Source organism: Cyanistes caeruleus, chromosome 11, assembly GCF_971803275.1.
Source record: "Cyanistes caeruleus chromosome 11, bCyaCae1.hap1.1, whole genome shotgun sequence".
In the NCBI taxonomy this organism is placed as follows: Eukaryota; Metazoa; Chordata; class Aves; order Passeriformes; family Paridae; genus Cyanistes; species Cyanistes caeruleus.
This window is the reverse complement of record NC_141711.1, coordinates 13631723-13654048: the sequence shown is the minus strand read 5'-3', so window position 1 is coordinate 13654048 and position 22326 is coordinate 13631723. Positions and strand designations below refer to the sequence as shown.

At 39.3% G+C, this 22326-nt stretch overlaps 1 protein-coding gene across 2 annotated transcripts in view; it reads left to right on the top strand.

Annotated features, from left to right (window-relative positions):
• Positions 1-22326, top strand: part of CACNA2D3 (calcium voltage-gated channel auxiliary subunit alpha2delta 3) — a 413270-nt gene that overhangs the window by 7547 nt on the left and 383397 nt on the right. Inside the window, exons 2-4 of one of the 2 annotated variants that reach the window (XM_086846678.1) lie at positions 18353-19299; positions 19387-19520; positions 20127-20208. In XM_086846678.1, coding sequence (XP_086702804.1) covers positions 19402-19520; positions 20127-20208 — 201 coding nt within the window. In that variant the 5' untranslated portion in view covers positions 18353-19299; positions 19387-19401. Of the gene's footprint in view, positions 1-18352; positions 19521-20126; positions 20209-22326 lie in introns of those variants that run through there. The other variant, XR_015275129.1, reaches the window with a different exon arrangement.

The window sequence follows — 22326 nt, the reverse complement described above, 5'->3', positions numbered from 1 at the left end:
GTGATTAGTGGCAGCTGTTTGGGAAAAAAAGTAGGATAAAAAAAGTCTATACTGGGAATATGTAGAATAACTTTTGCATTTGGAGAACATTTCTGTATATGGTGGTGTGGGAAACAAAAGAAGACCCTACAGAGTCAAGTAGCAAGATGTGTTCTTATGCCAAACAATAAAACATTGATTAAAAAATAAACTAATAAAATTTGTGAAAGATCTGTTTATTGGATTATGGTAAACTTTTTTCTTTTTTTACAATCCAGTTACTATTTAGCTAAAACTAGTGCTTAATTGGTACACCTTGCAATCAAAATCTGAATATAAGATCAAGATTCAAATCTTTAGTTGTTTCAGGGGTTGATCCTGGTAACATACAAATTTGACTCACTGTTAGTAAGGTAATAGCTCTGTCATTACATGCTCTGGGAACATCTCATGCTGTCTCAGTTACTTGTCTAAAAGATGTATGAGTGAATAAATGTATTTTCCTGCATTATGTGGGTACAGGATGTACAGGACATGCAGGTCTGGAAGTGGAGGCTGGTACAGTTTGTGGTTGGGGCTGCTCAGATGTGTTTTGTATGTTCAAAACATTTCATTGATGCCAGTGTATTGTTTTGGAAATGGATATTGACTTTAGAGCCTGTTACTGTTTTTGTGTAGCACTTCAGATGAATTGAATATGAATTATTACTCTGTTGGGTTGGAAATGCTGGCTGCTGGTTTTGAGTGGAAAGCAATTGTAGCCAGTTCTCACCAAGCCAGGCATCTGAAGTGCTAGATGCTTTTGAAAACTCTAGCAGATGTCTAACTATTTTTAGGTACTTGAACAACATTTTGGGATCTGGTCTGAAAAAGTGAAAAACCTTCTGTAGATAGCACTAGGATTTTCATGTCAGATTCAGGTACATAGATTGTCTGTCTTATTAATATATTTTCTGTGAATGCTTTGCAAGACTTGCAGGATGTTTTACTTGTGAGATCACCAGACACCTTCTGTTCACTGAAATAGTAATAAAGGTCCTTTTTCATGGCATTGATGGATATAAACACTCATACAAGTGATTTCTGATTTTACTTTCATTTTTACCTTTGGTGCCACCACCAACAGGTCTGGCTCTTCCTGCATGTTACCTGTCTAGGCTATGTGTACCTTTGAGTAAAAAGTAGGTCTTCATTTTTTTCATGATGGAAGTGTGAACCTTAAAGCCTCAGACAGTTTTCTTCCCTTGACAGCTCTTTCCATGAGCATCTTGTGAGGCTCTGCACTCTTTTTCTACAAGAAAAAATAATTAGGGTATTTTCAGAAATGCTTCTGAACTTAAAAAACAAATAAATTAATTAAAACTTGCTTGAGTCTAGGTTTTCTTATTATGCTGGAAACTTCAGATAGAATGTCTCCAAAGAGGTTTGACCTGGACCAGAAAGATCTTATTACAGAATCACAGAATGTGCTGAGTTGGAAGGGATCCACAAGGATCATTGGTGTCCAACTGCTGGCTCTACACAGAACCATCCCCAGGGGTCACACCATGTGCCTGAGAGTATTTTCCAAAGGCTGCTTGAGCTTTGTCAGACTTTGGTGCTGTGACCACTGCCCTGGGGAGCCTGTTCCAGTGCCCAACCACCCTCTGGGTTAGGGAACTTTCTCCAATACCCAACCTAAACTCCCCTGACACAAATTCAGGCCATTCCCTTGGGTCCTGTCACTCACCACTAGAAAAGAGCTGTGAGTCTGTCCACTTTCTGTATGTTGGTTAGCAGAGATTTAAAGAAGAATTCTGGAATGAGGGTAAAAGTGCCAAGCATCTACAATGTAAATGTAAGTTAGTGAATATTTCAAATGGTGGTTGTAACTCCCAAGCCTTTTTTACTAACTCTATTTTCTCTTCTCCTATTGAGGGTTTCTCAAAATAATTTCTGTACTTAATCTTCCCATAGATGCTTTTGGTTATATTTGGGGACTAAGAGTGGCTAGGTGACAGCTGTGAGACTTTTGTTGTTGTTTGGAGGGGTGTTTTTTGTTCTTCCTTAAATTCACAGAGAAAGTAGTAAGGAATAACTGAGGAAGTACTTACAGCATAATTTGGGAAGGTATTTTGGCAGATACATTCTTTGTTTCTTTAGCTGAAACTCCTTTTTGGGATGTGAAAGAAGGCTTATCAGTGAAATGGAAAATTTCTGGATCTTGGCATGTGGTGACTCTGACCTTTATGATGACATTGATTGATGTTCTGGATGACACTCTCCAGAACACTCTGCCAAGCAACCTTGGCCATTGTTCCCCAGAAGAAAAAGCCAGAAAAAACGTGGGGGTTGGGTTGGAGCAGTGAGCTTGGTTAGCCAAGAGACAGCCCTGAAGCTGCTGCTCACCTCTGTACTGGGGGCTCAAAGCTTTGGGCCCTCAGCGATGTCTATACTACAGTAATTATTTATTTTAAGCTCTTTTACTGGGAGATTCACAAAATAATTATCTGTTTATCCAGACAGATCAATTGAGAATCTGGAGGGGTGATGAGGCCTTCAAGTGAGCTGCTGTTCAGCATCTGTTTCCATCTTATTCCTTCCACATTCACTTGTTAACTTGTTTAAATTCCATCCCACCAGCGCTGTTGACCATTCAGATGTGCTGCCACCTGGACTTTACATTCTTAATAGAATAATTGGTTTACCCATGGGGAATAAAGTCTGGGTTAGTGCAACTTGTCTTAAGAATGTAGGAATGGCCTGAGCTACTGTGCTGCCATCAAAGCACACTTGTGGGCTACCCCTGGCTATTATTTCCCCAGAGTCTCCTGCAAACCTGGTGCACAGCTGCATGGCCAGAAGTTTGATGCCTTAAAAAGAGCAGAGTTATCTTTGTGGTGTGGAAAAGACATAGACAAAGCTAAGGCAATTTGCCTGGCTGATGTGATATCAGATGTTAGCAGGTTGTTCTTGAGGAGAAATTAAGAGTTAATGACTGTGTTACACACAGGTTTTTGGTATCTAGGTTTAAAGAACTCTAGAACTCTTTGTTATGAAGACATTTTCTTGGGAAGATGATTATTTATTAAAAGTAGCAGAGATTCTGGTGTTTTGTTTTCAGTTTCTTCTGGGTTTCTCTGTAGTGCTTGAAGCAGAGACGCTGCATTGCTTGAGTGCTCTACTGTGGAGACAGTTTAATGATTCAATTGTGTTTTGTTCCTGTGAAAATGTGGAAATCTGGGAAAAGAAGTCACTTAGTCCTGTTAAAAGTGTTTTTGATAAATACTTACTGTCTTGTAAAAAAGCTGGCCTCATCTAGGACTTTTCTCTACCATTACTTCCAATAAAGGAAGGGGAATGTTGAGGCAGACTTCATAAATAAAAATGGATTTTGGTTACACTAGAAGCAGCTCCTTTCAAGCATCCTTTGTTCAGCAGCTTCATATAATATGGAGCTACAGTTTCTAGTTCTAGCTTGGTGTTTTTTAATAGAAAATCTATTATTATATTGTTTAATATAGTTAAATCAGAGTCCACAAATTGGCAGGTTTTGGAATGAACATTATATGTGGAAAACACAAACTGGCTATATACCCTTAAAACCACAACAAGCTGGTGTCAAATAATCTCTACTCCTCCCCTTTGGCTTGCTCATTTTGTAGGAAGAATCTGATTTACAAGCTGTGCTTATAACCAGCTGATTTCTAAAGGTCTTGTAGTGTAATATTTTTTGCTTGTGACTGTTTGCAAGACTTAACAGTGAATGAGATAATCTTTACAGGTTGTTAAAAGTATATAATGGATTTTGTGTTTTATATTTTAGAAGGAATTTTCCCAATATAGCGTGTGAAACTAACAGCTTGGTAGTTAAATAATCTGCAAGGAGTTTAGTGTGTGTTGGGTGGTGGTTTGTGGGCTGGGTTTTTTTGTAGCTGTAGTAAACAGAAGATCTGAAACAGACTGAAATAGGGAGGAGCATGCAGATGATAATAGATCAAAGCTGTTTAATTTTCCAAATGTATTCTCTGAACACATTGTCCCAGCAGAAAAGGGAAAACCACATTGTACAGCAGGAAAAAGTGAACAAAAGTGTAGGTAATTAAAAGTGTAGTCAGATTATTTGATAACAAGTTAGGTAGCATATAGGAAAAACAGAGAAGAATCTTGCACCAAAAGATGAGTGATGGATCCAGGGGTTAATAAAACAATCCAATGTCTGAGAAGTAGGAAAGCTGGTAGGAATGATGCAGCTGGTTCAGTCAAAACCAAGACTTTGAGCATGTCCTGTGCAGTGTGCTGAGCCAGGTGATGATATGGACTTACCCTGGAAGAAAGCATTTTAGTGAGGTTTGGCTGTTTCTGGATCTCGAGAGCTGTTGTTGTTCTGTGTCAATTCATTTTCCTCAATCCTGACAGGCTGGGTTCTCTGTGCACGAGGAATTTGCTGTGAAGGGTTGAACTCTGTGTCCCTTCAGTGCCCAGAGGTGGGGATTTTGTTGGGCAACCTGTTAAGTAAATATTTCTTAATCTTCCCAGTATACACCATCAGGAAAGAGATATTTTCACAAACAAAAGCCAGCCACAGCTCTCCAAGCCAGCCTGTAGCACAGATGGGCACTTGGCATGGAGGCAGTGATGTTTAACGGGCAAATTTGTATCCTGGAGACTTGAATGCCCTTTCCCAAAAGGTTCATATGGTATAATTTTTTTTTATTTTTAATTTTTTTTTCCATGCTGGGAGGGGGGGGGATGGTTAGGGAACAGGCTGTGGTGCCTCCCTGAGGGCCTGTGAGCTACTGTTCTTTTGATGCCTTGCTGGATCTACTGTGCTGTAGGATGGGTGCTGGCTGGAACATGGGTGTGCACAGCACTCTTCCTGCTTTTAACAGGATTTTCCTACATTGCACAGCATTTCCTTTTTCTATTTCACTCCCAGAATAGGTGTGAAAACATCTACAAAGCATGCATTCTCTTTCTGAGTCTTTGGTACCAAAAGTTTGAAATAAATCACAGGTAATGTGAGGAAAGAATAACTTAATCTTTCTAGGCAAGTCCTGGGGGACTGTACTAATATCTCAGTAATTACAGAGCAAGTATAATATGGCACAGAATAAAATCTGAAATCCATGAAAAAGAATCAAATAGCTCTTTTTAGTTTGCTGCCTTGCTTGGATTTTGCCTTGTAATGGCAAGTTTTCCAGCAGTAAAGATCTTTTCAATTAGTGGCTTCAAAGCCTTGCAAGTTTTAAATAATATTTCCTTTTTATTGATATGTGAACTCCTGCTTACACAATAAAATGTTTATCCTAAGTAGCTGTGTATTGATCTGGCACTTCTGGTTCACATATTTAACATGAACTGAGAGGTTATTCTATATCTTTTATAGTCTCATTCTAGAATAATTCCATTCTGAAGGGACTCAGCTGTTGAAACTGGAAAGTACAGCATATTTCTGACTAGTAAGTAATAGGCTTTCCTTGATTTGAAGGTTTTCCCAGCCTGCTTCCTTAGAGACTGACACGTTTGATTTGTCTCCTGTGGGCATGTAACTCTTACTAGTACTGCTATTTGCCACTTTACAATTTAATTAACTCATAGTTGCCAAGTTTTTTTTTTAAGTAGCCTAAGGCTTTAGCTAAGAAACATGTAAAATATGCTCTGCTAATGCCACCTGCTGATGCTGAGGGTACATATCTGCCTGCAGTTTCATTTTATGCAAAGTTTTTATGTCCCATCCTGTATACATGCAATGAATAACTTCTCATATGCTTTGTCAGAGTGTTATTTTAGATCCATAATAATGAATTAGTTCTGGCTCTTACTCCTGTGTACAGTATTTTCACTTTAGCTCTAGTCCAACTCATAAAGTGCAATTCTTGTTGCTAAAAACAAACAAAAGAACCCAACTTAGTCCTTGTTCTTACTGTTGTGTACTAGTTCCATGCACAGTTAAACTGCAAATTGAAAATAAGTAATTCTTTACATTTTAATAAAATTTGTCTTACTGTCTCAAAAATTTCATGTGTCTGTGGAGGTATAAACTCTTGGGCTTGTGTGTCACACAGTGCAGTTGAACTTCATTTTTCTGCCCCAACTTCTTGCTGCCTTTCTCTGTTGCAGAGGACACGTGTACACAGTGACCCTGGTGATGAGGATCAAAGGGGAGGTAAATAAACCTCTTTTGCTGGAAGAAGTCTTCACTTTTCTCACTGATGGCAGGCAGGCTTGCCAACAGCACTGACAGGGTGCATGTATGCTCCCCACTTTTTGGATGGGTTTAGCAGTGGATCATTTTTGTTTCAAGCCTTGCATTTGGTTTTCCCTCCTTGTTCAGTGGGATGCAAACAGCTGAAATAATCAGTGCTGGAATTACTTTGTGCCAACCTGTACATAAACAGTAGTTGTGTGATTTTGAACAGGGCAGTGCAAAAGCAAGGGAACATTGAAAGTTTAAGTTACTGAAAACTTGTTTTTCCCATTCCCCTCCACTAAGGGCATGGTTTGGGAGCTGGGGAGGGAGAATTGCAATAGACTAGAGAGTGCCAGGCATGAGCTTAAACTGCTGAAACAGAACTCCAAAACAGAACTAATACCACTTTAGGGAAGAAAAAGCGAAACAAAAAACTGAGCTATTAGCACCAGTATTTTCTTTCTGCAGTAGCATCTCCTCCTTTGACAGACAGCTCTGTATGTTTTGCATCAGCTTGTTTCAGCCCCAATGATATCCTCACCTTTATAATTATGGACATAGCACCTGGAACAAGGTCTGCTTCTCGGGTTTAGAGGGATTTTAAAAATATTTAATTACTGTTTATGATTACTTTTTCTCTGGTCAGTCTTAATTGTGTGCTCTGTTCCTCTCATAGGACCCATTTTTTTAGCTCAACTGATTCAAATAGTTGTCATCAAAATAATTGTGGATTTAATGTTTATATAAATTTTCACTGTGTGTTTTTACTCAGAGTTGCAAACATCCCAAATTTCTCCTTATCCATAAGAAGAGAATGGATCTCTCTCTCCTCCCTGTGTTCTCTTGTGGGTATCAGGGCAGGTATCTTTGCCTCCCCTCAGGCACTGTGCTCCAATCCTGTGGCACAGTCCATTTGTTGTTTTGGGATCCTGGCTCATCTCCCATGGCTGTGACAAAATTCTGTTCCTGTAGAATATAATTCCTTTTGATTGTTCTTCATTGTTCTTGCTCTGTGTTAGTTTTTTCTCTAATTTACAGTAAGAAAAATGTTCGGACTCCTGACTTTTCTTATGTGTTATTTCAGAAATACTTGTTTTGTGGTTTAAAGTAAAAAACTGAGTCAGGACCTCTGACTGGCATTGTACAAACCCCTTCAGCAAATGCAATTGCTCTTACATAGATGGGCCTTCCTATGCAGAAAGGTGGGTTTATTTAGCAGAGATGATGAAGTTGCTTATATTATTTATGTACTTATGAAAGTGAAAAATGTCACTGACAAAAAAATGCATCATTCATTTAATTGTTCTTATGCAAATTGTAATTTACTTTGTATTTTTTGAGAAAAGTGAATTTTTTTTTAACCGAAGGTATTGAGAACAAAAATTCACTTTTATTTTGGTAGACAAGTGCTTATCTGTAAGTTAAATTTTAAAGACATCTTTTAATCCCTGAAAAAGAAGCAGCTAAGGAAAGGAAGACTGATGGGTTGAAGCTGTTTATCTTGTGTGTGCAGGGGATTTGAGAATGTGATTCTGATGCATTTTAATTTTTGAAATTGTTGCTGCAGTAATGCTCTTCTATTTTTAATTTTGGATGATGCATGTGTACATAGAACCAACAGAGTTTCTGAATTTAAAAGTCCCTGGTTGCAGCTTCTTGAAGTCCACTTTGCTTTGGACTAAAACAGGTGCTTAACTTGTCTGTCTGCCTCTTATCCTGTCCTCCACCCCACATGGCTCTGAAGTGGACTGTGAAATGCTGTAGCAGCAGTTGAATATAGTTGTTAAAGGAAATGTAAGGAGAGAGACTCTTGCTTTAGCACAGCAGGAATCTTTATATGTTGTGGAGACCTGCTGTACTCACACAGCTACCATGCAAAGATCACATATTTTAAAATACCATCATAAAGGAAAATAGTCCTAAATGATGGACTTTGCTAATATTGAGGAGTAGAATTAAGAAAGTTACAAAAGGCCTAAACATACCATTCAGTCTAACAGGAGCTGATTATTGTTGTTTTGGAGCACTTAAGAACAGTCCCATTCTGACAAGTCAAATGAAGGGGTTATGTAGTTTCCCAATATTTCATTTTGAGGAGAAAGGCTCAGAAGTGTGGTACAGGTCTGACATGTAAGTACTCCTCCCGACTGATACTTCATGTATGAATGTACTATTAGAAGTCTAAGGTGTAGCAAAAATGTGCAAACCTGAAACTGACAATGTTCAGATGTGTGCAAAAATCGATCAAATTCCTTCTAATCCAGAAATCAGGGTCCAGTTTGCTGGCTGCTCGTGTAGGCATTTTTGAATGTTGCATGCTCACCAACAGAAGGCTCAGCCAGCCTTACTTAGCCTGTGAACTCTGAACTCAGTAAGTAGAGCAGACTTTTCATCTGTCAAGTTTTCATTAAATTTTAAAATACATGTGCAGGTTTGTGCTGTCAGCAAAGAAGAGAATTTCTTCTGGCAGGATTCAGCTCCAGGACTTTGTGCTCTAGGATAACCCTTGAGCAGGGAGCTTGAGCCACTGCGGTCCCTTCTAGCCTGACCCATTCTGTGACTCCAGAACTTCAGTACCTGTGTTGGTACACCACAACTTTCTGTGGTGTTATTTCTATAACATGGAACCTGTTAGCCAGGAGCTGAGGGCCCAGCTGCAGTGAAGGCAGATTTAGTGTGTGCATATGCTGTAAACCTTGTGACGATCATTGTCACAGCACTTTCAACACAAAGGGTTTCCCTGCCCGCAACAAACAACTCTAGCTCTCTGCACATCTCTTCCTAACCTCTTGCTGAGCCTTGACAGTCTGGCACAATGGCAGATTCTGCAGCTGGTTTCCTTTAATGAACTGGAAATGGCATTACAGGGGTGCAGGCTTGGTGTTAACCCGTGATTGATGTGTTATTTCACCAGGTAACTTCCTCTGTGCGTGTATTAGTGCAGAGCAGACACGTTCCACTGCACACAATGGGTTCATTCTTCACCAGATAAATATAATGTGAGTAATTGCAGTTCATTATGCAAATACCTCTGTATGAGACTTTTATGGGGTAGTAATGGATTTTGCAGAATCTTTTTCTCCTACATAGAATGCTGTTTTTAAAAACAATGTAACAGTGTCCATCAGGAAGGAGGCTTCTAAACCTGCAATTTAGAACATTTTGTTATAACTTAGTCTGACTTGACTTGGAGAGAACAGTCCTGACTACAAAAATGTCTTACTACCTACTACTGAAAGGTGAAAGGCTATTTGGTAACTCTATTGTTATTTTGCTGTTTATTAAGCATCTACATCATAAAAAGGAAACGTGTGGAATTTAAAAAGAAAGAAGCATGCAGCCCTAAATAAAGGGAAAGAGATGGGAGGGTTAAGAGGATGTAATGGAGAAGAGGAGAAATTGAGGTCTAGAGGCACCATTGCTTGTGCTACTATTGGAAAAATATCTAAAACATAGGAAACCTCTTTGTAAATCCTACATTTATAGTGTTTATTATAAGTATCTCTCTCCTTGTGTGTGTTAGTACTGGTACAGAGATAACAACAAATATTTGAATGTAATAATAGAAGAGCATTCTAGTGTGAAAAATAGGAACAGATCTTCTGTTGGTAAAGGATCATTAAGAATGAAATATTAAAGAACTGAAAGATATCCCTGTTAACTTGATATTTTTTTTTTCTGTCAGTATGGTTTAAATCCTATCTTTAACTGCAGATTTCTGCCTAAGTTTTGCATCCTGGCATGTAGAAAAAAAATCAAATGAATAAAGGAGCTGGCAACTTTTACGCCTCAGATTGCGGGAGGTTTTAATGAATCTTTTCTATTTGGACTAATGTGGAATGCCCTTTGTTTCTGGGAAATAATACATGAATGTGTGAAAATCGTGCATGCTATTTCTGTTGGGTTTTTCTGTTTTGCAAATAGAGGAGAGAGTCTTTGATCCTTACACTGACTGATAACACCAAGATGTAGTCGTGTCAGTGAGCTCTGTGGAAAAATGGTTGCCCAAGTTTGTGAAGACAGATCTTTCTGTTGTGTCCTGGTGAATTCCAGCCAATACTGTAACATATCTGGAGGGCTCTGACAGGCTTCCAATCTAACAATGTCCCTAAAATATCGACATATACAGGATGGAAACCTTTGTGTATTTCTGCTATAGCTGAGTTCCCTGCATACTGAACAAATCCTGTTAATGAGGGAAATAGTTTCAACATACTTAGAAAACCAGCTCAATTCTATAAATGAATGAAAGGAAAAGCTAGATAACACAGCTGCTCTATGTAATGGCTAGCCTGTCTTCAAACAACTCGACTGTGAAATGATGCAAGCCTTGAGATTATTACTTTTCCCCGTTGGCAATTTGTATGCCTGAACAGCCTGTGCTCTACTATATTTCAGTCTCAGGATGGGGGTGGCAGGATGCTGGGGGGTGCATATTTTGCCAGTTGTGGTAAAAAAGGGCAATTAGGGCACTCCATTTTTAAAAAAGAAATCCCTAGTCACTTCATCTACAATTCTTCAAAATGCATAACACCGGCTCTCTGGGTAGTACAGCTAAGGCAAGATGCCCAGAAAGATGACATGTGTTGTCTTCAACTACTGCAGTTTCCTGGTCTTACTGCTTCAAGAAACATGCAACTGCTGCTCTAAAAAGTGCTCCTTGAAGTGTTGGCTGTTGTCAGATCTGCCTCTTGCTGCCAACAGGCTGTGGGATCAGATGTTACCCAGGGTGCTGTGAAAGAGTTCAGCTTGGCTGAAGGACTGCAGTTGACTCTGTGCATCAGTAGGTTAAAGACTGGGCATGTCCTGATTGTGTGCAGAGTAGCTAAATGTTGTCTTGGGAAGCTGAAGTTTTTTATTTACTCGGTTTGGGAGTATCTCTTCAGAGCTCTAGTTTCTCAGCTCTGTGTTATGACTGTCTTGCTTTGCTTGGGAGTAATTAGTTTGTTTCAGCAAACCTACCAGACTACTGACTACTAGGACAAAGCTGTTAAAAAGAAGAGCCATTGAACTGTTGCAGTTTTCCTTGATAACAAAAATATCATAGCATTGCTTTCCCTTCATAACTAAAAAAAGGTCTGACTTTAGATGTTAAAGCTTGAAGCAAAGTAAGGAGCTTCCTAGAGCAGCTGCTTGGGAAGAGGGTTTTAAGCAGTGGGAGTAGATGACACCTCAGGTGGAGATTCCCTGGGGAGAAGTAACACCCCAGAGGATCAGCAGGGCTCTGGTGAGTGGGTCAGGGGGCTCATGGCTGATGGATGGATGGCAGTGGTGCCCTCGGGGGCTTGTGGTTGCACCCCTTGATTACGAGGGAAGTGTCACAGGAGCACAGGGGATCACTTCAGATGGCTTCTCATGGAGTTCTGGCACCTCCTGTTCTGCAGGCTGAGCAGCTTTTGCAGTTCAGGGTTATGGCATTTTGTAGCAGAATAGATTGTGAGAAACTAAGAATGGGGCTGTGGCCGAGACTTGTTCCTAATAGAAGATTAAGCAAAAGTATTTTCACAGCAAAAAGCCCTGAATCAAACCAAACCCCCCAAACTCCAGGCCACAAAACCACAAAAATATTGGGGTGGGAAAAATGTGATGACAAGTTTGACTCAGAACTTTTCTTCTTTTTTCTGTATTTTTCTAAAATCCTTCTCATATTGTGTGTTAATAAGTGAAACTAGTATAAACTGGCATTTGGGTGGCAATTTTTTCCTTTTCTTTTTATGGATAGGAAGGATGACTATATTATAGCCTGAACTTGTTAGTATTAATGTTTAAAATGGAGTGATGCATTAAAAAGTAATAAGCACAGCAGTGTGAGTGTGTCTGTTGCAATGTTAGTGACACTATGATGGATTAACAGCCTGTAAAATAGAAATGCATGCTCTGGCAAATATTTTACCTAACACTTATTAGTATATTTATGGGTATCAATTTTGCTTTTATTTTGCATCTTTGAAGCATAATCATGCTTTAATCTATTTTAAAAACCCACAAACCTATAAATCTGCTATTTTTCTGCAGGTGTGAACTTTGATTACATGATATTTAATGTCAAGTTATATTATTAAAGCAGAAGTAGAATTTGAGCATTATACACAAGCCAGAATTTGAAACCCTAGGATAAGAAACGGTCTTCTTGTTTTGGTGTTTTTTCCTGTGGTGGCATATTTTGTGTGATGTAGGAATCATTCATTATGCCCAAATCCAAGTCTCCACTTTAGAATGTTATAGAAGTGCCCTGATAATAGATGGTTTCATCTGTCTACAGCAGACAGGTTTCAATTAATGCTCACCAGAACAAGAAGGCACTTGCACTGGTGGGAAAAAAATGCAGTCTTAAATTTGATTCTTACCCAAGGTGACAGTAACCCCTTAAGAAATGAAACCTGATTTGCATAAACCAGCAACTCTTAAATAGGTTTATCAGGTTGCTATTGAGACCTTAAGACAAATAATGACTTGCTTACACTCTTCTTGAAGTTAAATCAATTTCAAACTCTGAAAAGTCAAGAAATTTGCTTAGTGCTTCCTGGTATTATTTTAGACCTTATTGAAATCTGTTTGCCTTTTGGTAGTTCCTGGTGGCCTTTCTCTGCAATTGAGATCCGATATGTCAGTCTAATAACTTCACAGGATGCTTTATTCTGTTGATATATATTATTTTTCCTTATGCAACAATTTAATGGAATTCATTACCACAGTGCATTGCTTTTTAATACATGCTATTTCCAATTTGAGATAACTTTGATTTTCAGGATCAGTCAATCTTCACAATAACTGAAAAGGGCTCAACAAAGTGATAGAGCAGAGGTGGATCTCAGGTTAGCAACTGCTGCCATGGAATTATACAAAATTCATTTTTGTTACATCAAGAAGCAGAACTGTGGTGAATATCAGATCAAGAAACTAGCATTTTAGTCAAGACTTCATAAAAGTCACATTCCCACCACAAAATTCATACTTGTGATGTAGGAATTTATTGGAGAGTGACAGAATTATGGACCTCTGAAGTACCTTATTGCTGTATGTAATTACTTGACATGACACTGTTTCTTGGATTAAAAGCCATGTTGTATTTTCCACTTGGCAATAAGGATGTTATTTTGAAAATAATTGCATGCCAATTTAAAGTTTGCAGGTTGCTTTCAGCTGAGTGGCTGGAACCTTGACCTCCCTGATGACTTTGGGTCCACAGATGTCACTTCATCTCCTGTTGCAGGTGTCCCTTTGACAGTGGCTGCTCAGGACAGTTGCTTCCCCCTCCCCTGTTGAATACAACATTTTTGGCACCCAGTGTTTGTGTCACCAAGCCTCCCAAGGTCTGAAGTAAAGACAATGCATTTCCTAACCCTTGAAGTCTGTGCTTAGAGCTGCAACAAGGATCCCTTCAAGTGGCTCTGAGGAATTTGTTAGTTTTGGGGTAAACATTCACAGGCCATTATAGACATGACCAGGGGTTCATTCTAGAGTGTAGACAGTGATAGATAATAGTAATAGAACACTGAAATACTCTGTGACCTCTAGTCATGTTTTTCTTTTTTATTGTCAGAGAAAGAATACTAGATAGGTTTGTTTCCATAGCATTCTGTCCATTATATCAGAGCTCTTAATTACAGTTTCTCATTTTTAAATTTTATCTTCAGTTTGCAGGTATTTTGAATTCATTGAAAGCATTAACATTTACAACCTAGCACCAGCTTTGGGAGTAAAAAAAAATAGTTTATTTGCTTAGAGAAGTGTTCATTTCCCAGCATGAAACTCTTGAAAGAAACCAAAGGCAGACTTTGTCTTAATAGTTGAAAATTCAAAATAAATGAAGCTTATGTTAAATGGCAGTAACAGACTAGAGCTACAGTGGACTGCTGAAATTGGATTTGGGTAGCTATAAACATAATTAGCTTAAAGCATTCTAGCTTGCCATGCAGTGTGAGCTCTCATAGGCTGGGATGTGATAATGCTTTGCTCTTTTGCATTTTAACTCCTTGTGGAGATTCAAAAGCCAGCTGATCTTAGGCTTTGTGGAAGCGAAATTAACCACGCGTTCCTTGGGGGGTTATGGCAAACTGTGAGGTTTATTGGCTGTTGAAGTGTGCTGAAGATAACGTGACAGTAACCTAAAATGCTGTATTCCCAACATACTAATTAGGATTGTATATTAGTATTTTTAAAAATTTTTAGAGATTTGTATTTCTAGTCGTGTAAATGACTGATTATACGTAAACATTGGTTGTGTATGCTCTTAACACTCTCACGGATAAAATACTAGTGCTTGATTTGACCTGAACAATATGCACAAACGAGATGATAATATTGTAAAGTTGCATATAGAAAATACTGATGTGGTTCAGAATTTCTGCAGGACTTTTATTGCTCCAGAACACTAGCTCATGCCCATTATGTGAAGTTGTGTTCCTTTAAGCCAGTGAGTAATGTAACCTCCAGCTTTGCTGCAAGTGGGTTGGAATTGGTCGATGACTTGGCATTCCCACACCAGTGGAACACAGATTTATACACCTGAGACCTCCATAAAATTCTAGGAATACATGTTCAACCTCTCCAGAACAGGCTGCATGTGCATTCTCCTGCTCTTCCTCAGATGTACAGATCACTTGAAACAAGTGAGCCTGTGTTCTCACAGCAGGCAGATTGATGAGTGCTACCACCACTGGGTTGTTTCCAAATAATAAATTCAGAACCTTCAGATTTTGCCTTTTATCTGAAAGTCTCAAGCTTTGCAAAGCTGTGATAACTTTTGTTATCCCTCTATTTCTCCTGTTTCTATTTTCCATGAGTAAGTGTATGTGAAACATTATGCTTGCACAGAAGTAAGGGAAAGTTTCATAGAGTTGTTAAAGGCTGGAAGGATTTTCACCGTGGGACATTATATTGAATTGTTTACTATATGAGGTGACTCTATATCCTTTCACATTTTCCTTTTTATTCTCCTACTGTCTTTATTTAAGGGAGATTTTTTTTAAAATTAAGTATTTCAAACAAGAGTGAGAATGGACAGTTTAGTCTGTTAAATAATTAAAAAAAAAACACTGTGGAGAACACATCCGTGAATTATAATCTCAGTATTTAGAAGTACAGAGGAATGAAGTACAAAGCAAATATTAACACCACATCATGCAGAGTAGTTACAGCTTTTCTATTTTTGCAGTATCTGAATCTTCTAATATGTGTGGAATATAGATAAACTGACATATTTCCTTTCTTGTGTTCTTTTTTAAATATTAATTTCCAGTGGAGGTGGCTTACATCTTCAGCAAGGCTTTTAGTACTTCAGCCTTCTGCATTTATTACTTCTGTTTAGAACTCATTGTAGATAAGCATTTGAAAAAAGAAATACAAAAAACATTTGTGTTAATTATATAATTCCTTCCTACCCTTCTCCCATGCACCATATTTTCTCTTCTCTGTATGCTTCTCAATTGACTTTTGTTAGGGTTTGATACATGTCTAATCAGAGATCTCAAAATACAGGCAATTGTGACCCTGTTTCTGCACCCTTTCATAAGTGTAAATATACCTGGAGGTAGAAGAAAAGAACAATGGGATTAATTAATCAGGTGATTATTATGTATATTTATATATGGTGCTTTGCCTTAGTCTGTAGTTGCTGTTTCAGCCTTTGTGTCATATCTCACATTACCCTTGACCTGGATTTTTTGTTTGTTTATTTGTGGGTTGGTTTGATTGGATTTTTTCCTCCAATCCCTTGGTTATTTTCCTGAATGTGGTTCTGAAAAACCTTGGGGGATTCATCAAGTTTCTCTGCCCCTGTCTGTGACTTTGTTACAAGATTTTATTCATGTATCCAAATTTTATTTTTGCTTTCATGGGGAAAACAGCTTCTTTCATTTTCTGCGAGAAACCGAAATGCACCATTGCGCTTGATCATCAAGGACACAGCAGAAAATTAGTTGCCATTTTTTATCCCTTAAAAACGAGAGGCCAGAAGCAGGGAAATGCAGCTTAATACACTTCTATGGGGAACTCTGCTTCAAAGACCAGTGGCATGTAAGGAACCTTACCTGCACTTTCTGCTGAGATGCACTTTGGTTTCGGAATGGATTTTTGCTATGTGCATAAATGCTTTCCTTCTCTGGTCAGTTATCTGTGCATACACTTTTCTAGTGGGACCAGAAATTATTCCAGAGTCAGCAGTTTTCTATAATAGCATAAGGACATGATAGAAATGCCACATTACTTCCAAAAGATAAATTCATTACTATGCTTTGAAACTTAGCTTTCTTCTGCCTTTGCTCCAGGACATCACAAGGTGTAGCAAATAATGAAATACACAGCTCTATCCCCAGTAAAAAGGACTGAAACTCTTCAGCAAAACTTACCACTTCTTTTTCCTGTGTTTTTCTTGGTCCTTCATTATGCAATCCCACTCAGGAAAAGCTTCTGCATCTGATGGGAGCAACATGGGAGAAATGCTAACATGAATTTTGAATCGGGTGTCACGACTGCAGCAATCTGCATAGCAGGAATAGTCAGCAGTGGCCAGGCCAGGCCACAGCTGCAGACAGATTGTGGTGTCACCTGTAGTGGTTTGTGAATGTTATGGTTCAGCCTTGCTTTCCATTCACAGGATGGTCGGGAGGAGGTGATTTCCTGCTCGGACATACCCGGTGTGCATTAATGAAAGCTGCTGAGAGCACTCTGTGGTATGGTGTACACAAGTGTTTGTTAACACAAAAGAAGCTTGTTCTTTCAAGCAAAAATTTCTTTTCCAAGTGAATTTAGTTTCTTAGACTAGCAATAGTACAAGTACAATTTTTGTATTAAGCAAGTGTGAGTGTCCAGTTTTGCACACACCAGATACATAAACCATAGGTCTGATATAGTGTTGAATGATAAATGTAAATAAAGCCAAGGTTTGATGAATTACTTTATCATCTTTTCTTGCCACTTATTAGCAATGGGTTAAATCCATGTTAGATTTTGCTGGCCCCTTGAACATAAGCTTACTGTGTGCTTTCACAAAGTTTCTAGGGCTTCCAGGATTGCTCTCAAAAAGGAAGGTAACTGTTACTTGTCACCGGGTCACTTGAAGCAGCTAAGAATCTTTGTTAACATAAGAACTGTTTGAATCTCACAAAATGAGCTTATGAATTTACTGCCTAACAGTGTTTGGCTTGTAAAAAGAAGTAAACAGCACAAGTATTGAGACAATCAACCATTTCTGTTTCATTCCTGGCTTTGGAAAGATACTATTGTTTATGTAATATGTTCAAAGGAGCACATAATTGATTATATACTGTTAGTCAGCCATGTGCATTTTTACATTTCTGCCTGTAGGTAAGCTGAACACCTGGTGACATGGTAGTGTGTTTAAAACAGTGCTTAGGAAACCCACAGTAACAGCAGATAACATGACTTTCAAAATGGTTCAGTAATACACAAAATAAATGTTCCTTTTAAGAAATTTTTTCTTTATTGTCTTCATAAAAAGGTATTAGTACAGAGAGAAATGTGATCTATTTACTGTTCCTGGTGGGGATGCCTGGTGGGTGGTGAAAGTTGCAGGGTGCTGTGTTACTCTGTTCTCCACAGTTCCCCTGTTAGTCTTTCTATCTTTAAACTTCTCGTTTCTTCTGAGAAAGCAGGAAGCTTTTGTCAGCTAGGTATTGAATAGAGGGTTTGATATTTAAAGCAAACTGTTCAGTGCTCTTAGAGATGCTAATGTGCAAAGAAATACAGGTACTACATCTCGAGCTTCGAGACAGAAAATGTTAAGATAAGAACAGTGTACAAAGGCAGAGGGAATATTTTGAGGTCTTAATTATAACTACTGAGGGAAGAAACTAGAATTCTGGAGCGGACACCGGAGCTATATTGTAGGATGCAAGGATGACTCAGCCCATGCTCAGATCATGGTCTTGCCATACTTGTTTACATTAAAGTTCACTTGCTATTTTAAGTCTGCACATTTAGTGGAGAAGAAGGTGAGAAAAAAGCAGAGGGAGAAGAATAAAAGCAAAAGAGGGGTGGGGTACATTTTAAAATGCAACAACAAAAAATACCTGGACCAATCCCTCCTGCTCGGTACGCTGCTCTCTCAGTGGAGGAGCTTGTAATCCTATATTTGCTATATCAAGAGGATTCTTCTTTGAGCACAAATTAATAATTTATTCATAGGCTGGAGTCAGCCCGCATTGATTTACTTATGCTGCATTTCTTTTCATTCATAAGCCTCTGCTGGTCCCGAGCTCTCGGCGAGTGGCTTGCTGCAGTGCTCCGGCGTGGGAGGAAGCAGCAAACGTGCCTTTATGCCCAAGGACGCGCTCGCCAGGAGCCGGGGGAATGTGCGAGCCTGGCCGGGAGCCGGGGCTCGCCGCCGCCCGATGGATGCTCCGGGAGCCGGGGCCGCCGCTCCGCTCCCTCCGCCCGCCCCGGGATGCTGCTGCCGGCGGCCGAGCTCCGCTGGTGTGTGACAGACAGGTGCTTGTCACCAGCTCTGCCCTGCCTGAAGCTGGCTCCGGTGGGTGTGCACGGCCCCACGCCCCCGCCCCTGCCAGCCCCGCCGAGCCCTCCCAGACTCAGCCCCCGGCAATGTGCAGCGCTCTCTTCTCGCCTCCCTGGAAGGGCTCAACTACACTTTCAGCTCCTCCAGACTTTCTCTGCTTTTGCCGTGCCCTCCCTCTGGTCCAGCTCCTCCCGTGCCTGCCTCTCTGTCTCGGCGCTATCCCGTTAAAAGGCTGCTGCTCCTGCTCCGCCGAACCAATGCACTGGCTGCCTGCACCCGGGATGAAGGCTGGAGCTTATCGGCGAGGGAAAGGAGAACTCTAGGCAGCTTTCCATTTGCAAAGTGAGCAGTAATTGCAAGAAGACAGCAGCCCCAGTTGGAATCAATAGTCTGCTTTCTTGCTGCTAAGGGCACTTTGGAGCAGCAGTAGGTCACTGAAGTAACTTCAGCACACTGCTGACTGCGGAGTTGTAAAGAACTACATGCAAGTGGCTGCAGTAGTGCTGGAAAACGCTTTGCTGTTACCAGGGACACAATAGTTTTCAAGTCATTAGAGCTTCGCTTCTGGTCTGCTCCTTCCATTACACAGAGAGGGTCATACTTTGGAGGAATGAGGATGGAGCTTTGAATTTTTCTTTTCCGGTGTTCCAGTGTCCCCTTCTAGTGGAAGAGGGTAAGAGTGGGGGAAAAGAAGCTTTTAAAAGCAAAACCCCACTGCTGCTGAACTCAGCTTCACTTGAATTTCCCCAAACCTTTCCAGGCACAGAGAGGCACAATGCCAGAGAACCTAAATCTTCTTCGGGCTTTTGGGGGTTTTTTCTTGATCTTCTGGACAGCTTTTAACACAGCCTTAGTGGATGTGGTTGGATCGGAGCAGCAGATCCCCCTGTCAGTGTAAGTGCTTTCATGCTATTCCTCTCAGGACCATGTTCAAGGATGAGAACTTGGCTGCTCAAGTTCTCCTGTTTTTGTACTGCAGATATTTGACTGTTCCAGGGCACCTTTGCTCCTCTGTCAGCTGTGTTTGAAGTGGTTGTCTCCAAGACGCTTGGCACTACTTTGATTTTATTGTAGGAGCATGTGTTGGTGGAGCATGTGGCCACTGAGTTTTAAGTGCTTGCATTTACTGAAATTGATGCTGTTAACTCTTTATCATGTGGGAATTTATCATTCAGAACTGTTTTGCCATTTTATCTGCTGTTTTCCTTTCAATTGATATGTGTCACGTTGTACCAAAGGATGTTTCTGTGCAAGTTAATTCCTTAAATTTTAATGGTTCAGGTTGGTAGGTTCATATCAGAGGCCTTATCTTAGCATGGGGTCTAGTTTGTGCTTATACTTGTACAGCTTCACTGATCTTTTGCTGTGCTTAGGTTCCTTAGTGAGCTGTCTAATGCAAAATTGCACGGCTCCTTCTGAGTGCAGCTGAAGCTGTTACAGTCTCTGTTGCTTGCTATGACATGTGTATTACATTTCTTCCTGTCTCTTTTTTCTTCACAGTGTAAAGCTCTGGGCCTCAGCATTTGGTGGAGAGATCAAATCTATTGCAGCCAAATACTCAGGTTCCCAGCTCCTACAGAAGGTAAGGATTTCTTTGGTTGTAATAAGGAAGGTTTTAACAGAGAAAATGGAGGCAGATTTAATTTTTTAAATGAACAGGAAAGCAGTGCTGTACGTGCTTTTGTCCATGATCTATTTTTGTATGGCATACTAGTCCCTGATGACTCTTTGCATTGCACTGCACTATCTGTAGAGTCCTTGCTTAACCTGATATTTTTCTGTTTGGATGACTGTTTTTTTTCACTGGAAAGTAAACTCCAACACTCATTTCTTGTAGCCTAGGCTTCAGCCCAGGTTGCGGGTGTTCAGCCTGGTTGCTGCATTGTGGTGATGATGATGATGATGATGATGATGTTACTGTGCAGAAACAGCTGTTTCTTATGAAAAATGTTAACTTCATCCAAGGAGCAGAATTAGTGCATATTGTATTATTTTCACCCTGGGCTGTGTGTACACAATGCACTGTATCAGGAGAAGGCGGCTGCACTGTTGTTTGCCATCTCTGCAGTTTTTACAATGCCATTATTCCCCCAATCATCTCAACCCAGTGCTGAGATGTATTACATCATTACAGATAAGAGGAATGAATGTGGTTATCTTCCTGCTCAGCTGCACAGCTGGGTAATAAGGTGGTGAAGTATAGCAAAAAACTTGAGAAATTGGTATAAGTCTGAATAATTGGGGCAGAGGGTAATGAAAAAGCAGATTTGAGTATTAGCTATATATCAAGGACTCTGTTTAATTTAAATATGCAACCTAGAGTAAACTTTTGTATTGTGGACAGTTTATTTTTACAACAGTTACAAAGAAAAATGAGAGACTAAGGAATATATTAGATTGAGACTGCAATTTTGGGACATTTATTATACGGGATTCTCAAAATGCAATATGTAAATGGAAAAACATTGAGACATTCACTGATCAAAACACTCATTCAAGCCATGTATTAAATTTCTGCTGAATTTTGTAGACATGATTTTTATTTCTGAGTAGCACTAATTTTATTTTTTGTCTGATTGAGAAAGAAATTATTCCTTGAGCTTGTAGCATTTATTTCGGAAGGCTTATATATGTGTGAAATTATATAACTGTACGTGTAGCAGCTGAAATAAAAAGCTTGTGCTATCCTTTAAAATGAAACCAACTGGCTTTAGTAATTACTAAAGACATAAGAGTTCTATAGCAGCTTGTCTTTTCAGATTTGTATACCCAGGACTGTAAAACATGAATTTCACTAAGCGAAAATACAGAGCTATTAAGAACAAAAATATTTGCGGTCTCTTAATGCCTTTCAAGGCCTTTAAATGGCTTCACTTCAGTATGTTGGGAAAACTTTGATTTTATTATGAAAATCTGGACACTCAATATTTATTATACTTCCAGCTCACATTCTTCAAAGTCTGTGTAGACTTACATTGTCACTGTTTTTTTTGAGCACCTTAAATTCATAAAGCAGATGGAGCTTTCAGTTTGGATTAATTTGTAATCAAGTATTATTAAAAAGATTTTTTTTTTTAATTTTTATTGGGCCATAACAAACTAGCATCTTTATTTAATTTTGGAGCTGTTCCATGCGCAGCCATTTTTGCGCAAAAATGGCTTTAGGAATGAAACCTACCCAGTTCTGAGCCCAACACTTGCTGGAAGAATATGGAATGTACTGTATGTGGCAATCAAGCTAAAATCCACAAAGAATCAATATGGAATCCTTAATCCTCCTTCTCTTCCTCATAGTAGATGCTGCTGTCACCCCTTCTGTAATGTGTTTTTTCCCTCTGAAGTAGCAAGATTGCTTCCTATTGGTTGTTATAATTGTAGCTAATTGGAAGCTATTCATTTTACCTTTTCATCAGCATCCTTTCTGTTTCACTAACCAGTCTGTGCTCCTGTTTTTGAAGGTGCACAGTGTATATTCTTTCCAAGCTATTTTGTTTTTCTTTCTTGCTTATATTATATTTCATTATTTAATGAAAAAGAAAAGACAAAACACAGGTTTGACAGGTATTTAGAGCATTTTTATTACTCTGTCACATAGGCTATTTTTTTTTTCTTTTTTTCTTCTTACTGGTTATAGTAGTTTTTATAAGATGTCTGTTGCTTTTTCTTTTATTTAGAATTCCAAAATGTCTCTGTCCATTTA